At 35.1% G+C, this 18,109-nt stretch overlaps 1 protein-coding gene across 2 annotated transcripts in view; it reads right to left on the bottom strand.

Moving 5' to 3' along the window:
• Positions 1 to 12,633, bottom strand: part of bbx (bobby sox) — a 51,601-nt gene extending 38,968 nt beyond the window's left edge. For both annotated transcript variants that reach the window (XM_069849710.1, XM_069849712.1), the window contains exon 1: positions 12,414 to 12,633. In XM_069849710.1, coding sequence (XP_069705811.1) covers positions 12,414 to 12,440 — 27 coding nt within the window. In that variant the 5' untranslated portion in view covers positions 12,441 to 12,633. The remainder of the gene's footprint in view (positions 1 to 12,413) is intronic.
• Between the last annotated feature and the right edge of the window lie 5,476 nt (positions 12,634 to 18,109).

Here is an 18,109-nt window from a genome sequence, read left to right on the forward strand (position 1 = left end):
CGTGTGATAAGGTCGAGACAGTCAAGTTGTGACTTGGCGATCAAGCAGAATTTAAGTTGACGACCCATCAACTTTTGTGTCCACTTTCCTGTCACGTGACCAACTTTTCTCCACCTCATGTGAATGCTAACTTGTAGCAACTTGGCAAGTAGAAAGTTTGTAGTTTTAGGCCTATTGTCGAAGTAAATTAATAATAACTAATAATGAGCGCCCCTAAGAGGAATTCCAACGATATCATAAAGTTTTTGGAAGTGTATGAGAAGTATGAACTTGTATGGAATATACGTAACAAAGAATACCTAAAAAAAAACAGCGGGAATTATTATTCCAGAAACTAGTCAGTGAAGTCATGGAACAAGGTTTCGAAAATAACAAGGCGCCAATTAGCTGCACACATGCTTTAATATGTGCTGGTGGCATCTTCAGTTTCACCAAACTAAAAATGCTAGTTCACTATTGATTTTTATTAACTATAACAGAATACAAGAATTCAAACACCACTACGAATACAACATTCAGCATATGCTTTTTTTTCAAGCATGGTTTCAAGTTTAATGTCTCCGTGTGATCACAAATATAGCATCAAGTTTAGAGACTTCAAGCACTTGACTCCTGTAAACTATCCCCGTGTGACTCGGGTTTATGTAATTTTAAATGCATTGCTTTTTTTCTGAAATACATTTGATACCATCTGAAATACGAGGGGGATCCAGGAAATAACGACCGTTCGCGCATACCCGCCGCGCAGCTGACTCCCCTTCCTTGTTTGAAGGTCAACTGGCTTCCTTAACATGTGTTCTCATAATGTTGTGAGTACTGGTTGCAACAAGTCGCCATTGTGCATTTTGTGTTACTTCAAAATGAACGACGTGATTGATAATCCCGCCGACTGTGAGGTGAGGAGTGTGATTCGATTTTTGAATGTCAGACATTTGAAACCTGCAGAAATTTACCGGCAATTGAAAGAAGTGTATGGTGATACTGTAATGAATGAAAGAAATGTGAGAAAATGGTGCGAAATGTTCAACAATGGGCGAACAAATGTCCACGATGAAACTCGACCCGGTCGCCCATCACTCATCACAGAAGACCTGAAGACTAAAGTGAACGACAGAATCTTGCAAGACAGGCGCACATCACTCGACGAATTGCATATTGCCTTTCCTGACATTTCTCGTTCTTTGCTTGGTGAAATTGTGTCGCAACATCTTGGCTACCACAAAATCTGTGCACGATGGGTTCCACAGCAACTGAGTGACCAACACAAAACTCAGAGAATGGCCTCAGCATTGACATTCTTGATGCGATATCACACAGATGGAGACGCCTTTCTTGATCAAATTGTGACTGGTGATGAGACCTGGATGTCTCACAACACCCCAGAGACCTAGCGCTAACCACGTCAGTGGCATCATCCCTCATCACCCAAGAAACCGAGAAAATTCAAACAGACTCTCTCAACACAAAAAGTCATGGCTACTGTCTTTTGGGATCGCAAAGGTGTTCTTTTGCTGGATTTCATGCCAAAAGGCACTACGATCAATGCAAATCGTTATTGTGAGACTTTATGAAAACTACGGCGAGCCATCCAAAACAAGAGACGAGGAATGCTTTCGAGAGGAGTTGTGCTTCTTCACGACAACGCCCGTCCGCACACTGCTGCTTCAACTCGAGAATTGCTGGATCAATTCGGTTGGGAAATCTTTGATCATCCGCCCTATAGTCCACACCTTGCTCCTAGCGATTTTCACCTTTTCACTAAGCTGAAAGACTTTCTGGGTGGTACGCGTTTTGGAAGTGATGAAGAGTTGAAGAAGACAGTGACCATCTGGCTTAATGAACTGGCGGCAGAGGAGTATAACACGGGAATTATAAAGCTAGTGAACAGATACGACAAATGTTTAAATGTAGGTGGTGATTATGTAGAGAAGTAAAGGAAGCTTCAGTTATGTAGCAGACTTTGTTTTTTCAAATAAATATTTTTTTTTGTTAATTATTACAACAAAACAGTCGTTATTTCCTGGATCCCCCTCGTACAATTGATAACTTCTGAAATTAAATTGACTTATCTGAAATACCTAAATACATTTGATAATTTATGAAATACAACTGGAAAAGATGTAGTAATTTATTAATTGTGAACAGTGACATAGAGGCTGTACCATAGTAAGGATAAGAACAGGCCTTTGCCGCTTAGAAAGATTTTTTAATATAAAACGAAACATGAGCCACTCTCCTAGTTGCCTACCTAAGATGTTGGAGGACGATGAAAAGAATGAGAAACAAAAGAAAGAAAGAAAGAATAGAAGAAAATTGCAACAAAGCTGCAAAATGGTTCCCTGTGTATAGATTGTTGTCAGCAAGAGTCCTTTGATGTGCTTGCATGAAAAATACACAGAAACAAACGGTGGTTGCACTGCATGAGCAACTGCCAAAGCACAGAATTACTCGTAATGAAGTGTTACGAAAGCTAGAGTGCATACCCATCATTGAGACATTAAGTACATTTAACGCAGTTGTCAAAGAATAAATAGTCATGAAGGGAACTATGTGCAGAAATTAACATCATCATGATATCAAATAACTCAGGCATGTCAAAACCCTGCACATTGTGCAGTCGCGCACATTGTGCAACTGTCTCTGTGCGATGTGCACTTTCTATTCCCCTACCTGTAGGGAGTGAATCGCCTTGGAGGGGAACGTGACAGGGCTATACAATACCTGCAGCAGCTTTTGTTTCAGTAACACAGTTTCAGTACGAGTGCCGATTTGGCTGTCTCTGTGAATGAGTTATGATAAATAAAGTGAGGAGTTCACAGATAACGGAGAAGAGAAATTACGAATCATATAACATAATTGTTATAATGTTTTCCTCAGCCAACAATAATAATTATTTTAAAACGAAAGGCTTTCATCAGCCTATGTCGAGGTAATAGTGTTGTGAGGTGACAATTTAGATCAGATTAGTAAAGTTCTCAAAATATGATATTGCCAGCGCTTATTTCTTAATCAGTACTCTCACGGCAAAACGACCTTGACAATGGCGTTGTTTTGGAGTATGTACTAACACGGCCATCAAAGGTTAGACGACTTACGACTTTCATTTCATAAACTGGTAAGTGATGAGAATATAGTTAGGAATACATGTGAGGCTCTTGAGGTTGTAAGGAGAGAAGAAAACAACTATTTGCAAGGCGGAAAAATTTTCTGGAAAAATATATAATGGCAAATTTTCCACCTCACATCACAATATTAAGTCAATATACTTATATTAATAAATTTTGAAATCTGACATAAAGAGAATATCATCGCTTCACAGCTTGTGAACTACACTTTTAATTTCTTTGAGTAACGCTCCCAACTTTTCGATACTTGCTCTCAAAGTTTTCAAATAATCTATATGTGAATTTAAATTCTAAGCTTAATTTATATTTATTAATATTAATATTAATTTATATTGACATACAACAAAGAAATGATTTCAGTGTAAAAACTTCACAATGTCCTACTGCATGTAATTAATTGGGAGTATAATATTTTCTTCAACATTTGTGCACCAATGGTCACAGTAAATAATAATGCTTGACGAACAATGAAAGAGTAGAGTGTATTACTTTAAAATAATTAGTATCTACTGCGTAAAATGAAATACTTGTTCGTTTCTTGTTGTTTCGAAATTATTGCAATTTTTTTTTTTCTTCAAATACTGTATAAAAATCATATTAATAAATTATGCTTTACAAACCACTACTTTGTGTTGTGAGACACCCAGGTCTCATCACCAGTCACAATTTGATCAAGAAAGGCGTCTCCATCTGTGTGATATCGCATCAACCACTACTTTGTCAAATACGGGCACTGATAATAACTGTGTTTTTTTCGTTCTGCTATCTATGTTTATAATGTCCAAATGTCTATTTAATCCAACCCTAGAAGCACAGAATAGATTATTGTACACCCCTCCAGCTAAGAACGGGTAAGAGCAACGCTTGATTGATGCAACCTGCACAGACCGGTGATCCGCACACGTAACTGCACATTTAGAGTCTGATTTCTGACATGCCTGAAATAACTAGTGGCTGCACGAACCTGCTACCTGGTCAGACACTGCCGCAAGCTCTTCATGGAGACAACATGGTACAAGACCATTAGGCCCTGTTACTTATGATAACTTTACAGACAAGTAACTAAAGACAAGGGACACATGTCCAGTTTTATAGAAGAAAGATAAAACTCTCCTCTGCCAGGTGTCAATGTAGGTCTTCTACAATGTTAGCTGGATATGCTACTACTTGAACCACAGCAAAAGATAACTGACACTTTGGCTAATATCTGCTAACCATTTTGTAACTTCCCGTAAATAATTTCTGCATTACTTTGTGCTACTTTTCTCTGGCACATTTTAATTTTTACTGGGTTTGTTATGCAAAAGATAAGGAAAGTACAGTAAATTGCCGATTATTATTCTTGTCTGGATTATTCAGTTCGCAGATTGCTTGTGCATGGTTCTTCAGATTGTTATATTTACTAAAAAAAATAATAGAAACTGAAACAGTGTAAGTGTACATGCTATAGAAGAAAAGTAATAATGAAATTTATAGCCTATGTATATGAACTAATCAACCTATATTATATTTGTATTCTATAATTTTGAAATATATATATTGTCCTACTTTTCACTTGCGATATTATTCTTCTCTAGTGTTAATATTATATTATATAATTCCATTGCTGCTGTAATTTAAATTTTAGTTCCTATTTCATTTTATTTATTTATTTATTTTTTTATTATTTTCTATATTTCTCTTATATTAATATTGTATTATATAATTTCTGTAACTGTAATTTTATTTCCTATTTTATTTTATTTTATATTCTCTTATAGGCCTATTAATATTATATCTGAACTGCGACCGAACACGAGCGCTGCTCATTCGGTCTCAAATTTTGTTAATACTACTGTATCTCCTTTTTTATATTGATTGTATTATTTTATTTCTATTTCTCTTGTTTGTAATTATATTCTTTATTTTGTATATTTAAATTTAAATAAATAAATAAATAAACAAACATGTTTGACGAAACATTAATTGAGAGATGCAGAGAGAGAAAAAAAATCTGGACTGTATCAGAGATGCACAAGGATGAAGAATACGTCGCCCAGTTTTGGGAATGAAAATGCACATTTGAGTCGGTGTGCATGTTTTATTTTTGCTATTATTGACGGTTTTTCTATTATACATAAGAATATTAAGACATAACTTCATTTATTTTTCTAAACTGTTACGAAACAAACTTTTTCTATCGTCCATAAGAATCTCTTTAAATGACGAAAAACTCCTTTCAACATCACAGGATCAGCAGTGCATTTAATTATAGAGTGCTTTGTTGACTGCCGCAGAATTGTCCACAAAGATTTACTGATAACAGTGCACTGTCTACATGTTGTCAGATTGCAATAAATAAAATATAACTGTAATGTGTTTCACTGTCTTCATTTCTTCTGCATACCATTTTTCCGACTTTCTCTATACTTATCTTGATTTAAGCACCGGATTGTGAAACAAAAATAACAAAATATACTTTTATATGCTCTAAAAGCTGAAACACCTCAATTTCATATACAGAATGAAAGTGAAATAACCTTGGAAATTGAAAGGGATGATAGGGTACGCTGAAATGAATAGAAAACCTATATTACACTTTGTGATTAAATGAAAGATTAATTAGAAAATTAAGTTTGAAGTTTCAGCACAGAGACTGGATGATAAAAGCTTCTCAACTGAATAATAACAGGCATTTCCCATATTCTACGTTCAATTTCCTCTTGAGTGTCTTTTATATTTGTTACTGTTGCTCCAAGATACAGTATTTAAATTTTTCCACCTATTCAAAGGATAAATTTCCAATTTCCATCGAAACACTGTATTGTTATATTATTAATTTTGATTTTATAATCTCCCTCTAAACATGGGAAAGAAATAATACTAGACATATCAGTACATAGTTACAATTTTTTGAATTTGGGTGAAATTGTAAAAAATATTTTTGCAAAAGAGGGAGAAAGAAAAAAAAAAGTCACTTATCATAGAACTATCACAGTCTACTGTATACAGTCACGAAGCTTGAGTTTTGAGGGTGCTAGAAACAATAGACTGTGACGATACTATTTTGCATTGCCTGTAATGAGGCGATATTAGCGATCCTAGTGGTGAGCAACTATCTAATGTTTGCATATTTACTACGTATTGAGCTTCGCGACTCTATATACTAGACTGTGGAACTATACTATCCATTTATAAACCGAAACAAAAAGCAGGAAATGTTAATGACAGTTGTGGCAGCAATGACTGTGGAGAAAAATCGACAAAATATGCAATGTTAAAAAAAAATTATTTTAAGCGAAAAAGTCAATTTTCAAATAAATAACTTTGTTACACAAAGGGTGGAATATTTGAAAACTATGTTTTGCAAAAGAGTCAGAAAGAAGAAAAAAGTGAATCAAAAGTTCAATGAATGCCATTGCTATACAAGTGGTTCTTAAGGATGGAAATGGAACCTCTTATGGCCTTAATTGCCAGTTCTTGCAGAAATTTGTTGCACAACCCGAATTTTTTTTTTTTTTGTGTTTGTACAGTAAACTTGTTGTTGTGCCTCACAAACACCAACCATGAACCCTATAACCTCAATGCCATCAAGTTCATAACAGCGTTTGTAAAATTTCTCTCTTCTCCTTACACATGTCTTGCAGAATTCAAACTGTACTGTGGGATCCTAGATCATATATACCCAGATTGGTTGCGTTATAGGCTTTGACAGTAACAACTTTTGTCAGGTTTACTATGCTGTCATCTAGTTGTTACATAAGGAGTCACGTCATAACTCCCATTTGAATTGCATTAGCGACTGTACTGCCATCTCGTGTTTGTTTATGGCAGACAGGTGGCGATCCTGGCAGTTATTCTCCTCAAAGTGCAACCGATTTTAACATAGGAATGAACAATCTATATGTGATCTGGGGTGGGATTCAAGACGTAATCTTTTTTCTCAGATGGCTTTTTATAACAAGCATGTAGAGCCTTCTAGTGCTCCCATTCTTAGCAAGTCCGTAAATTTCTCCAAAAATCGTAAAGCCTTCCTCTCATAGTGCAGTGGTGATAAATATCTACGTTATTATTACTGTCGTTTTTTTTTTATTTTATTGGGTTATTTTACGATGCTGTATCAACATCTAGGTTATTTAGCATCTGAATGAGATGAAGGTGATCATGCCGGTGAAATGAGTCCGGGGTCCAGCACCGAAAGTTACCCAGCATTTGCTCGTATTGGGTTGAGGGAAAACCCCGGAAAAAACCTCAACCAGGTAACTTGCCCCGACCGGGATTCGAACCCGGGCCACCTCGTTTCGCGGCCAGACGCGCTGACCGTTACTCCACAGGTGTGGACATTATTACTGTCATTACAAAGTTTTTCACTAAAGAGGCAGAAACCTAGGATATGCGGCAGGGTTTCAATCTCACTGCATCTTCTGCAGTGCTTGTTGTCCTGGTTTCCACCTGGAATACGTCACACAGAGGCCAAGTTTGCAGTCATTTTGAATGTCTCTCTCCATTCAGCACATTACAAACCATCATGCCTCCTTATCGAGAAGATGACTGGCATAAATTCACTATACATGGGTCATTCAATAATTAGTGGCAACAGTGTTTGTATGTGGCGCTATCAGCGGTAAATGATGCAAGCTGATAACAAGGAGAAAGAAGAGCATCTGATATGTATTATCTGTGAGTTTTAAGACAATCTCATTTATAAGATATTTGTAGTGAGTTTAATTTGTAGACTTATCTGTAGTGGTCTAAAAGTTTAGCAAATACAAACAAAGATGCTTAATTAAAATTGAGATTGTAAGAGACAAGAACGTTCGACAATGCCATACAGCATTACTAGAACCTTATGGTAGAGAGACTTCACCATATCATACAGCAGCTAGGTGGGCACATGCATTTCGCAAGGGGAGGGAAGATGTTCATCAAAAACATGGAGCTGGCAGACTGCAATCAGTAAGTGATGATGTGCATATGAACGCTGTAAGAGCACTGTTGGAAAAACACCATTGTTGGACTTGTATTGAACTAGCAAGGGAAGTTAAAGATGAGGAAAATCTGTGCTCGATAGGTTCCACACAATTTTAAAGAGGAAAACATGTGGCAGAGAATGGAAACAGCGAGATTGCACTTAGAACGCTAGGGACGTGAAGGAAAGCGTTTCCTTCGACATATCATAACTTTAGATGAAACCTGGGTTCGATGCAACCAACCAAAATTGAAGAGACAATCAAATGAGTGGTGGCACAATGATTTCCCACGGCCAAAAAAGTATCAGCAAGAACAGGATCCACTTAAAGTCATGTTCATTGTTGCTTATGATTTTGACGGTGTCTTTGCCACTCATTCAGTTCCTGAAGGAAATCATGTAAATGGTGCATATTAGTTACTTTCTGGAACAGCATTTACGACCAGCTGTGAGCCGTAAATGTCCAAATCTCCTAAATTCTCATCCTACTGTGCTACATGATGGTGTTTGCTCTCACATAGCTGCCCCTGAGGTTAATTTACTTCGCAGATGGAACTGGGAAATTCTGGAGCATCCTCCCCAGATATGAGTCCATGTGATTTTGATCTTTTCGCGAAAATGAAATTACTACTTAGAGGAGTCTGCTTTAGAACCAGACAGGCAGTTATAGCAGCAGTAGAGCAGTCTGTTCGAAGATTAGTACAACAAGACGCTGTGGATGGCATCCGTCGTCTCCCTGAGGTGTGGAGGCGGGTTCTTCATGTTGGAGGAGATTACTTCTGAGCATTGGAACAATGTGACGGTTTCAAAAATGTTTTCTTCGTTGTTAATTCAAATGTTGCCACTAATTACTGAATGACCCATGTATAAATATTAATAGGGATGAAATAACACTGAGTTTGCTGCTGTGGAGTAACGGTTAGCATGTCTGTCTGTGAAACAAGTATGTCAGGGTTCAAATTCTGGTTGGGACAAATTGTCTGGTTGAGGTTTTTGCTGGGATTTTCCCTCAACCCGTTACAAGCAAATGCTGGGTAACTTTCAGTGCTGGACTCTGGAGTCATTTTGCTGGCATTATCACCTTCATTTCACTCAGATGCTAGATAACCATCGTAGCTGATAAAGTGTTGTAAAATAAACCAATTAAAAATTAATAACATGGCTAATATACTAGCACTATAGGCTACTAATAAGATGAGATACAGGAAGAGTGTCCAGAACTTCATCACAATATGTATATAAAACGTAGGTCTAATGGAGAACATTTTTAGCAACTGCTCAGAAATTCAGGTATGATTCTCTCTCCTTCCTTAAAAAAATAATTCACTAGTTACGCGACAGTTCATTTGCCAGATTCTCGGCCGTGAAATGGCAAAGAATGTTATCTGTGAGGAACAGTGATCTGTTTGCTAGACTAATACTGAGAAACAGCAGAAGTGACAGTCTCTTATGTTTGACACATTCTATATTTGAATTTTCAGAATTAGGCTAGACTGTGTCCTTAACAATCATCAAAATTATGTAAAAATGATTAACACGAACTTTCAAAAGTAATATAAATTTCCATCAATTACCAGTACTGGTACTAATTTACAGTAAATGACTAGGGGCCGTATTCATAGACATTTTTAGCGTGGGCTTCCGGTGGATGACCAGCGTTTTTCGTATTCATAAACCAGTGTTAGCGATAGGATATGATTTTAATTCTGTACTAGTAACCAGTGGATAGCCGGGGCTAGCTTAGTACGCTCGTTGCACGTGCTGCGAAATGTCTATGAATAGCACCCTAGAACTTTTTCTTATCAACATGAATTCTGTTTGAGAACAGGCCTACATTTTTTCTGGTAACAACAGTAACTCATAGCCGATAAAATACGAAAAACTATCTTCCACTTGCTTATGTAACTGGTGAAAGCTTCACTACAACACAAGTTTAAAAAGTTGTGATGGTGGTTGTGGTGACAATGACAACATAAGCAGCAATGGCAGTGATGGTGACTGAGACAGTAGTGGCAGCAAGGACATTGGTGGTGGGTGGTGGCAGTGGTGGTGGTGGTGGAGATGGTGCTAATGATGATGCGATAAAATGTGTATGTTTTATACAGTATAAGTCAATGGTTTTAAAATTAATATGAATTCCATAACTGACCATATCAAAAAAACTAGTAGGCAAGACCTATGTTTTTGAGTGATGAACAAGTAATAATGGTTCCAAATAAGAATTGCCCAAAACAATGAAATTCTCTGAATGACTGCAATAAATTGTAGTTCTCTTAGCAACATGTACGTCAGGTAAGGACAGCTGGTCTATAGTTATAGCTGTAATTTGATGATGATGGTGATGTAAAATGTTTATGTCCTGTAACTCAAAATTTGGTAAGCGAATGAATGAATGTAAATGTTCAAATCTTGATAACTATAACGCTGAGAGCCATTAAAAACAAGTAAAAATGAATGGTCTTGGATAAAAACATTCGAATGTGATCAATTTCTTTTAATGACTAATAAATAAGCTATGAAATAGTTGAAAGCTCTCCTGCCAACATTAAGATAGGCCTATGTTTGTAACTGACTAACTTTTTTCAGGTACCGTAAAGTGGGGTGACTTTGAACGCCGAGGTGACTTTGAACAGTAATTTAGCGCCTTTCTAAATTAAATGCTGTACCCAATTGCGAAAAAACTGAACTAATTTATTGACAACTTAAACAGTTTTTTCGCAATTGGGTACAGCATTTAATTTAGAAAGGCGCTAAATTACTGTTCAAAGTCACCTCAGCATTCAAAGTCACCCCACTTTACGGTAACAATATCTATATAACCTGAAGAATATAAATTAGGACCTAATTAGTCATTTGCATATATTAATGTACAGGTAAAAATTTAAATCAACAATAACAATTAAACAATCAAATTCCGATGTATATACTGTTTCAGGGGCGACAATTAGACTGAATAACGATTCGTCACCATTATTTGTAACATTGGTAGGCCTAGGGCCTACCTACTTCAAAGACATGATCCTAATATGGAGGTCTACTGGTAATATAAATCTATGACAGATGATGCGAGTGAAAGAAAAAAACAGTTATTAAACTTAATAAAGACTTGCAGTAACTTATGTACTGGAAATAGTACCGGTAATTACAGGTTTAAGGATGAATACTAAAATAACATGTACTGCAACAGTTATTCATTAAATAAACCTAACTTTTTATTCCAAATAAAATCTATGCAAGTTATTCTGGTGTATATTCCATTTTACTACAATGATTAATGTCTTACTATTCTGCAGATCGATATGACTTGTGTGGTTTTTAACTATCCCAAATAGCAGCCAAGTTAGATTAATTCTTATCACCCTTCTTATTGTGATAGCTGATAGCACTTTTATTACGAATACGTTGAAGTGCGTTAATAATAGCTAGATATAATAATAATAATAATAATAATAATAATAATAATAATAATAAATAGTACCTATAGCACTCAAGAATTAAAAGTATGGAGTGCACGCCTTCTAAAACAGCGAAAGCAATTCATATTGAATTAAAAAAAATATATGTCAGCTTATAGTATTTTCACATTTTAATTACTTAAAATAAGATACCATGTACACTTATCTGCACACAAAATGGCATAAATTGACATTTATAAAGTAAACATGACCGATGGACTCTCTTATGTCCATGTGTTGTTCATTGAAAACAAAATAATTCATATTCTTTCAGATTAGGAACACGTACAATAAACATTATCATTACCTCTTGTTATGCAACAATCACTAGACAACACCTTTCGTGAATTTCACTGTAAATATTTTATGTCAACTCTTATTAAAGTTCATTTCTGGTAGTACATTCAAATTTACGAGAGATATTTTCATCCGACATACTGTAACTCCACTAGCATTACAAAATTCCTCTTCTCACCTTCACGACCTACTTTTAAAAAAATTGTCACTTTCACAAACAGGCATTTCTATTTGATCATGACATGACAGATGTTTTTAATATCTCCACTAATACGCCTCGTCCATTTAAAACAGATATTCATTACGTTATAAGAAGCCAAACCGAATAAACTGACATCATTTTTCTTGCCAAGTTTACACATAAACAACAACAGCCGCTAACGTAAAGTGAATCTCAAGGTTATGCCATCTCATAGGCACAACAGCCTACCACATCGTCAATTTTCGTCATGATATTTCTAAATGAAATTTTAATGCACAGTATAAAAGACTTCTTATTTTACAATCAATGAAGTTCAGAGAACGATCTTAACGCAAGCATTTCTTGCATTACTTTGTATTACAGGTATAATTACACAAAATACTCACGGACTTCTTCACCGCTTCACTCGCCATAATATCACCACATAATGATGTGACGTCACGTTTCAGTCAATCGACATTCCTAGACTTGGCAACACGCCGTCTGTGCTAAAAACTGCACTTCTTCACAGACTTGTCATTCACTTACACTTGGTCTTAATTGATGGCCACATTCTAGAGTATTTAATGTTACCAACATTAATAATTACGTCACTTTTGATTTTAAATATCATTCCCATAAGCCTCAGCTACCATACATGATCAGCTGGTTTTCGAGGTGCCACCCAATCACGGAAGTTTCATTTGCCGGTAACAGTTTGCTGTAACTAATATTCGCGAATGAATAATTTCCTACTAAAGATCCTTGTAGGTTGCTATAATTAGTTCATATTAGTGTAATTGTTTTCTTATTTACAAGTGTTATTATTTCACTATGACGTATAAGGCATTTTGTTTGGAAATCGAAAGAAATAAGCCCGAATATTAACCTGTGAAATGTCAATGAATATATTTCTATAGTACAAAAAGTCCGCAATGCAACAAATCCCAACGTTTAGTATACAGGGCGCGACCTTCAAAAATTAAAGAAGGTGTGACACAGAAGCTGACACCAGCCAATTGCATGCACAAATTTAATATTATATTGTGATTCCATATTACATATCACTTCCGTTTCAAATTATATCTTATTTATTTCGTATCATATGTAAGTGACATGAAATTACAGTATGTATATTTCATAATATATATGTCCAAATGCACTAGCTTCATAAGCTAGCATTAATTATTGGGTAAGGGTACGATGTAGGCCTACTTTGTATTTAGTTCTATGAATATAAAATTGTCTTTCTCATTATAAGAAATATAAAGACAATATTGTCAAGCGAGAAAAATCTATTTCAAGATTTTTACGGACATACCCTTTTCAATAAGCATTCCTGATGTCGAAAAAGTGGCTTGGGGAATCAAGCTTACCATACGTCCCATAAAAAGGGGACTGTCCACCTTTTTTGGCTATATGCCCAGCGTCCCCGTAATTTCTGTTGGGGCGCGCAAAAGTCTCGTATTTTAATCAAACTTTATTTTATAAATAAAAATCAATAATTTCTCTAATATTTATTTCATAATTTAGCGTTGAAAATTTTGTTTTGATTTCTATAAATGTTTGCTGAATGAACTAGGTATAAAGGGTACTGTTAGGAAAAAATATAAGTGCAAAGTACTGTCGAGTGACGTAAATAAATTGGCACGAATAAACACTGTTTGTTAAAGGAATAGTGTTCTTCTTTTTGTTAACTCCCTTGTTTGAATTTTATTAATACATTTTTCATTAACTACTAACTACCGATGCGTTCCCCCAGATCAAAAAAGCACTGAGCTTACGTATAATCGAGGCTTCATTCATCCAAAGGTTCGAGTTACGGTACCTATTCATTAACACTATAAATGAACACTGGGTTTTGAGTAAAATTTGCCTTTAATGTAAATAATTAGGCCTATGAGGGCTGGCAAACAGCTTTGGTGTTTTTCACCTGAACAGATAATACAACGCCGAAGCAATTTGCTGGCCATTGTTATAATAATAATAATAATAATAATAATAATAATAATAATAATAATAATAATAATAATAATGGTGAATCTTCCTTTTGCCACAGCCAGTATAGGGAATTAAAAAAAAAAACACTGAAAATACCTTAGTTTTGTAGTGTGGCTGTAGCCTACTCCTGTCGAATAGCACCAAGGGGGACTCCAGGCTTAACGTTCCCATCCGATGGACGAATCCCTTCATATGCACTGCAGAGAGATTTGGGATTTAACCCAAGTATATTGGTGCACAATTTAGTGAGTAGAAGTTGTGCACTGCCATCTTTCCTACCACAGAGCTAACTTAGCGGACCCACACAAAATGTTGAAGCCTCTGAACTTCTCCCTCAAAAGGTAGACTGTTTCGTGAGCAGTATGACACGTGGCGCCATCTTGCTGAAACCAGACGTTTCTGAGATCCATACTTTCCAATTAAGGTAAAAAATATACACTTATCATAGCCCAGTATCTTACCACACCATACACTTCACTTAACAAATGGAATGCTTGGTAAATTGATGACCCATTTTGATAATAAATTTTAACTATTTCTACGTGTTACGGAATGATGTCACATTCCATGATTATTATTTTAACAACAACTGTAACCACAGGAAAAATATGAACTATTATAGCTTCATAAACACGACAGCTGTTATATGTTAAAAGTAGGACACTCTTATTGGAAGACCCTTTGTTTCATATTGTTCTAATATGCTAAGTTGTGGACTTTTTTGTGTAATGTGTAATATCTCCAGGGTGCGAATTTGGGGAAAGTTATCCTCCTCTCATAAATTCATTTTAACATCCCTGCCCAGAATAACTTCTATCCCCCTCACAAAATATAATTGTTTTAATATGAGTATATTTTATAAAGTAGATAAAGTAAGCAAAAAAAAAAAAAAATTATATTGATGTATTATCATCACCAGCAAGCTGACAACAATCAATAACTTAGGAATTACACATCTTATCTTAAGCCTGCTCATGAATATAATTATGATGATGATCAAGATGCAAGACAAGCAACTCAGTACAATCAGGCATTGAGCCGTAATAATAATAATAGTAGTAATAATAATAATAATAATAATAATAATAATAATAATAATAATAATAATAACAATAATAATAATTTTATGTATGGTATTCTGTATCTAGGATTCCATCCCCCCCCCCCCCATCAGAAATCTTAATTCGTACATTGAGTATCTCTATATCTGTTTCTATGTTATTGTAATTACGGTTGTCATTAGTGATGTGTTCTGCATAATTTGATGTAATGTATGGTTTAGTTATTGCTTTAATGTGCTCATTTCTGACCTACCTTATTTGAAATGATCTTTCAGTTTGCCCTATGTAGAAATCTGGGCAGCTATTGCATTTTAATTTATAACTGTAATTTGTAAGCATAATACCAGTGTCGAAACGGTGCCATCCATCATACAAGGTATACTACCTTTTTAACAATTTTAACATTTTCAAAGTTCTAGGTTTTTAAAAAAGTTTTATGTTTTGTCACAAGTGTTAACCCATTAAGGACAGAATTTTTCATCTTCACTTTTCCCACATTTTTTTTTTTTTACCTAATTTGGTACAAATACAACGTAATCTAACCAAAATAATCAGTTTTCTTATTTTTAACAATGCAGAATAATAAATACGGTCACACAGTCCTACACATGTAATACATTTTATAAAAACAGATATGAACTGTAAGGATACCAGTACGTTTTTTTTCCTCCTAAAAAATTGTTCCTTTTACATACTTGAATCTTACTTCGTGTGGAAAGTCACAAAACATGATACACATATCTACGTAAAGATTAATTTTCTAGTCCTACAGAAAATTATGTTACGGTAACAATGGTTATTAGAGGAGAAAAATTCGCTTTGGTGCTGGGGATCGAACCCGGATGCTTTGTTCTACGTACCAAGCGCTCTAACCACTGAGCTATGCCGAAGTTCAATCCTCAGCACCGGATTGAATCCCCCTCCTTTAATGTTTTTCCCTTTGTAGCCTTACTCCATGTTCGACATACATGTTGACATACCTAGCCTATATTAAGTCAACTGCCGTATTTTCACGTATTTTTCTGGCTTAAACTTGCGCTCTGGAGTGCCTTTCAACTTCAGGAAGACCAAATTTCTGGTAGTTTTACCTAGAGCTGATTCCTTTTGTTCCAGTTTTGTAAGTTAGTCACTCATGTTCTTGAAAATTGGCTTGCCACTAAATAACATTCAGAAATAACCAATAACCGCAAATAACCAAAATCTATTTCATTGTCACTTTGTTGGCTTGGATAAGCATTTGACAAAGCCTGCGTAGTCAAACTCTTTCCTTGTTGACTGGATTCACTGAGTCTAGTCCAATCATCGATAACACAATCACAGTTATCCTCTTTTGTGTCAATGACTTTTCTCTTTACTCCTCTTATGGCAAATTTATTCTACACCAGTAATAACGTAATAAAGAAGAATGAGAATTACTATATTTAAATGTGTATGGTAACCGTTACTTAATGATGCTGCATACTGAAGCAGCAAAGCTCAAAATTCAAACCAGAACCAAACGTTGCCAATACTGCTTTACGGAAAATCGCTAAACAAAGGTGCAAAATTAATTTGATACCTATCGCATTAATGATTAAAACTTTATTTCTATCACTAAGAAGTAGTACTTAAAATAGTATGTACTGGTAACCATATTTAAATAACAGATAAGTAACGAATTTGTCAATGATAAATATTTTAAAAGAATAAGGCCCAGTTGTACGAACACGGAATAAAGTCCTTTTAAAATTAATTCCACGGTTATGCGAGAAATGTGTTGTACCAACTTTTAATAGTGCATTATTCGGAGGATAACTTCCGAATAAAATATAAAATGGCAGCAGCATTAGACATGAATCTCTGATAGTGATGATGAATTACATAATATAATTTATTTTTGAGAGTGCGGAAACAAAGAAAATAAGACACAGACTTTATCTATTAAACGAGTGTAACAATGAAGAATTTCTGGCAAGATTCAGTCTAAAAATGGACACTGCTTAAAGTGTGCTAGGATTGATTGATGATTATTGGAACATATAACACACAGGTAAAAATAGTTCACAATTTCATCATTATAAAGAAATTGTAATTTTTTTAATAATTAAAATTAAATTTAAGCAAAGTCATAGCACAATATTATATCAGTGTTACGTTTTGCATTATTATAACCTAGCTATAGGTAGACTCCCATGCTCTTGTCCTTTGTTTAAATGTTACGGCATCAGTTTTTGCTTTCTAGCACGTTCTTATAGTCATTCACTATCACAACTAGCTTAAGTGTAACTTCTATCTAATAATTTTGACTTCTAATTTATTTTGATTTACTCATTTCTTTATAATAAAATCTATACACAAAATAATGATATGTTCAGAAAATAAATTTCAACAATTACTGGTATTCTGAATGTACTTTATAAACAAAACACCATCTAAAATATTGCCAACCTCTGTTTCAGTTCAGCTAACTATGGAATAGATAACCTTGGAATAAACGAACGTCATACAACACGATACTCCATTTATTCTATAGTTAGGCTATTCCATGAATAGCAATTCCAAGATTTATTCTGCGATCATACAACTGGGCCTAAGACAAAAGATGACAAAGTTGCTAAATTTGCAACAATGATCACAACAAGTTACCGTTGTAAGCATTCCAGAAGTTGACTTATAAAATAAACGTGTCAAAATACACGTTGAATATAGTTCCAGAAGACTGTGATTTAGATCTACGAACCAGACATTAGTAGGCCTACTCTTTGCTGTGAAGGAATGTATAAACAAATTTTTCCGGATCAAATTTTTTCAGTGATGGTATGTCATTTTTCACTAATGGTATGTTTTCTGGCCATAGAAACCAGTGGCGGTATTCCATACCGGCACATACCGTCTCACTTCCCTCACTGATTATCATTATTATTATTATTATTATTATTATTATTATTATTATTTACCATATTATAAATATGTGTCCCACGCTGTGGCATCACGGTCTAAGGCATCCTGCCTAGGACCCGCATTACAGAATGCGCGCTGATTTGAGTCCTCATGGGAGAAGA

This window comes from Periplaneta americana, chromosome 16 (assembly GCF_040183065.1).
Source record: "Periplaneta americana isolate PAMFEO1 chromosome 16, P.americana_PAMFEO1_priV1, whole genome shotgun sequence".
NCBI classification, from domain to species: domain Eukaryota; kingdom Metazoa; phylum Arthropoda; class Insecta; order Blattodea; family Blattidae; genus Periplaneta; species Periplaneta americana.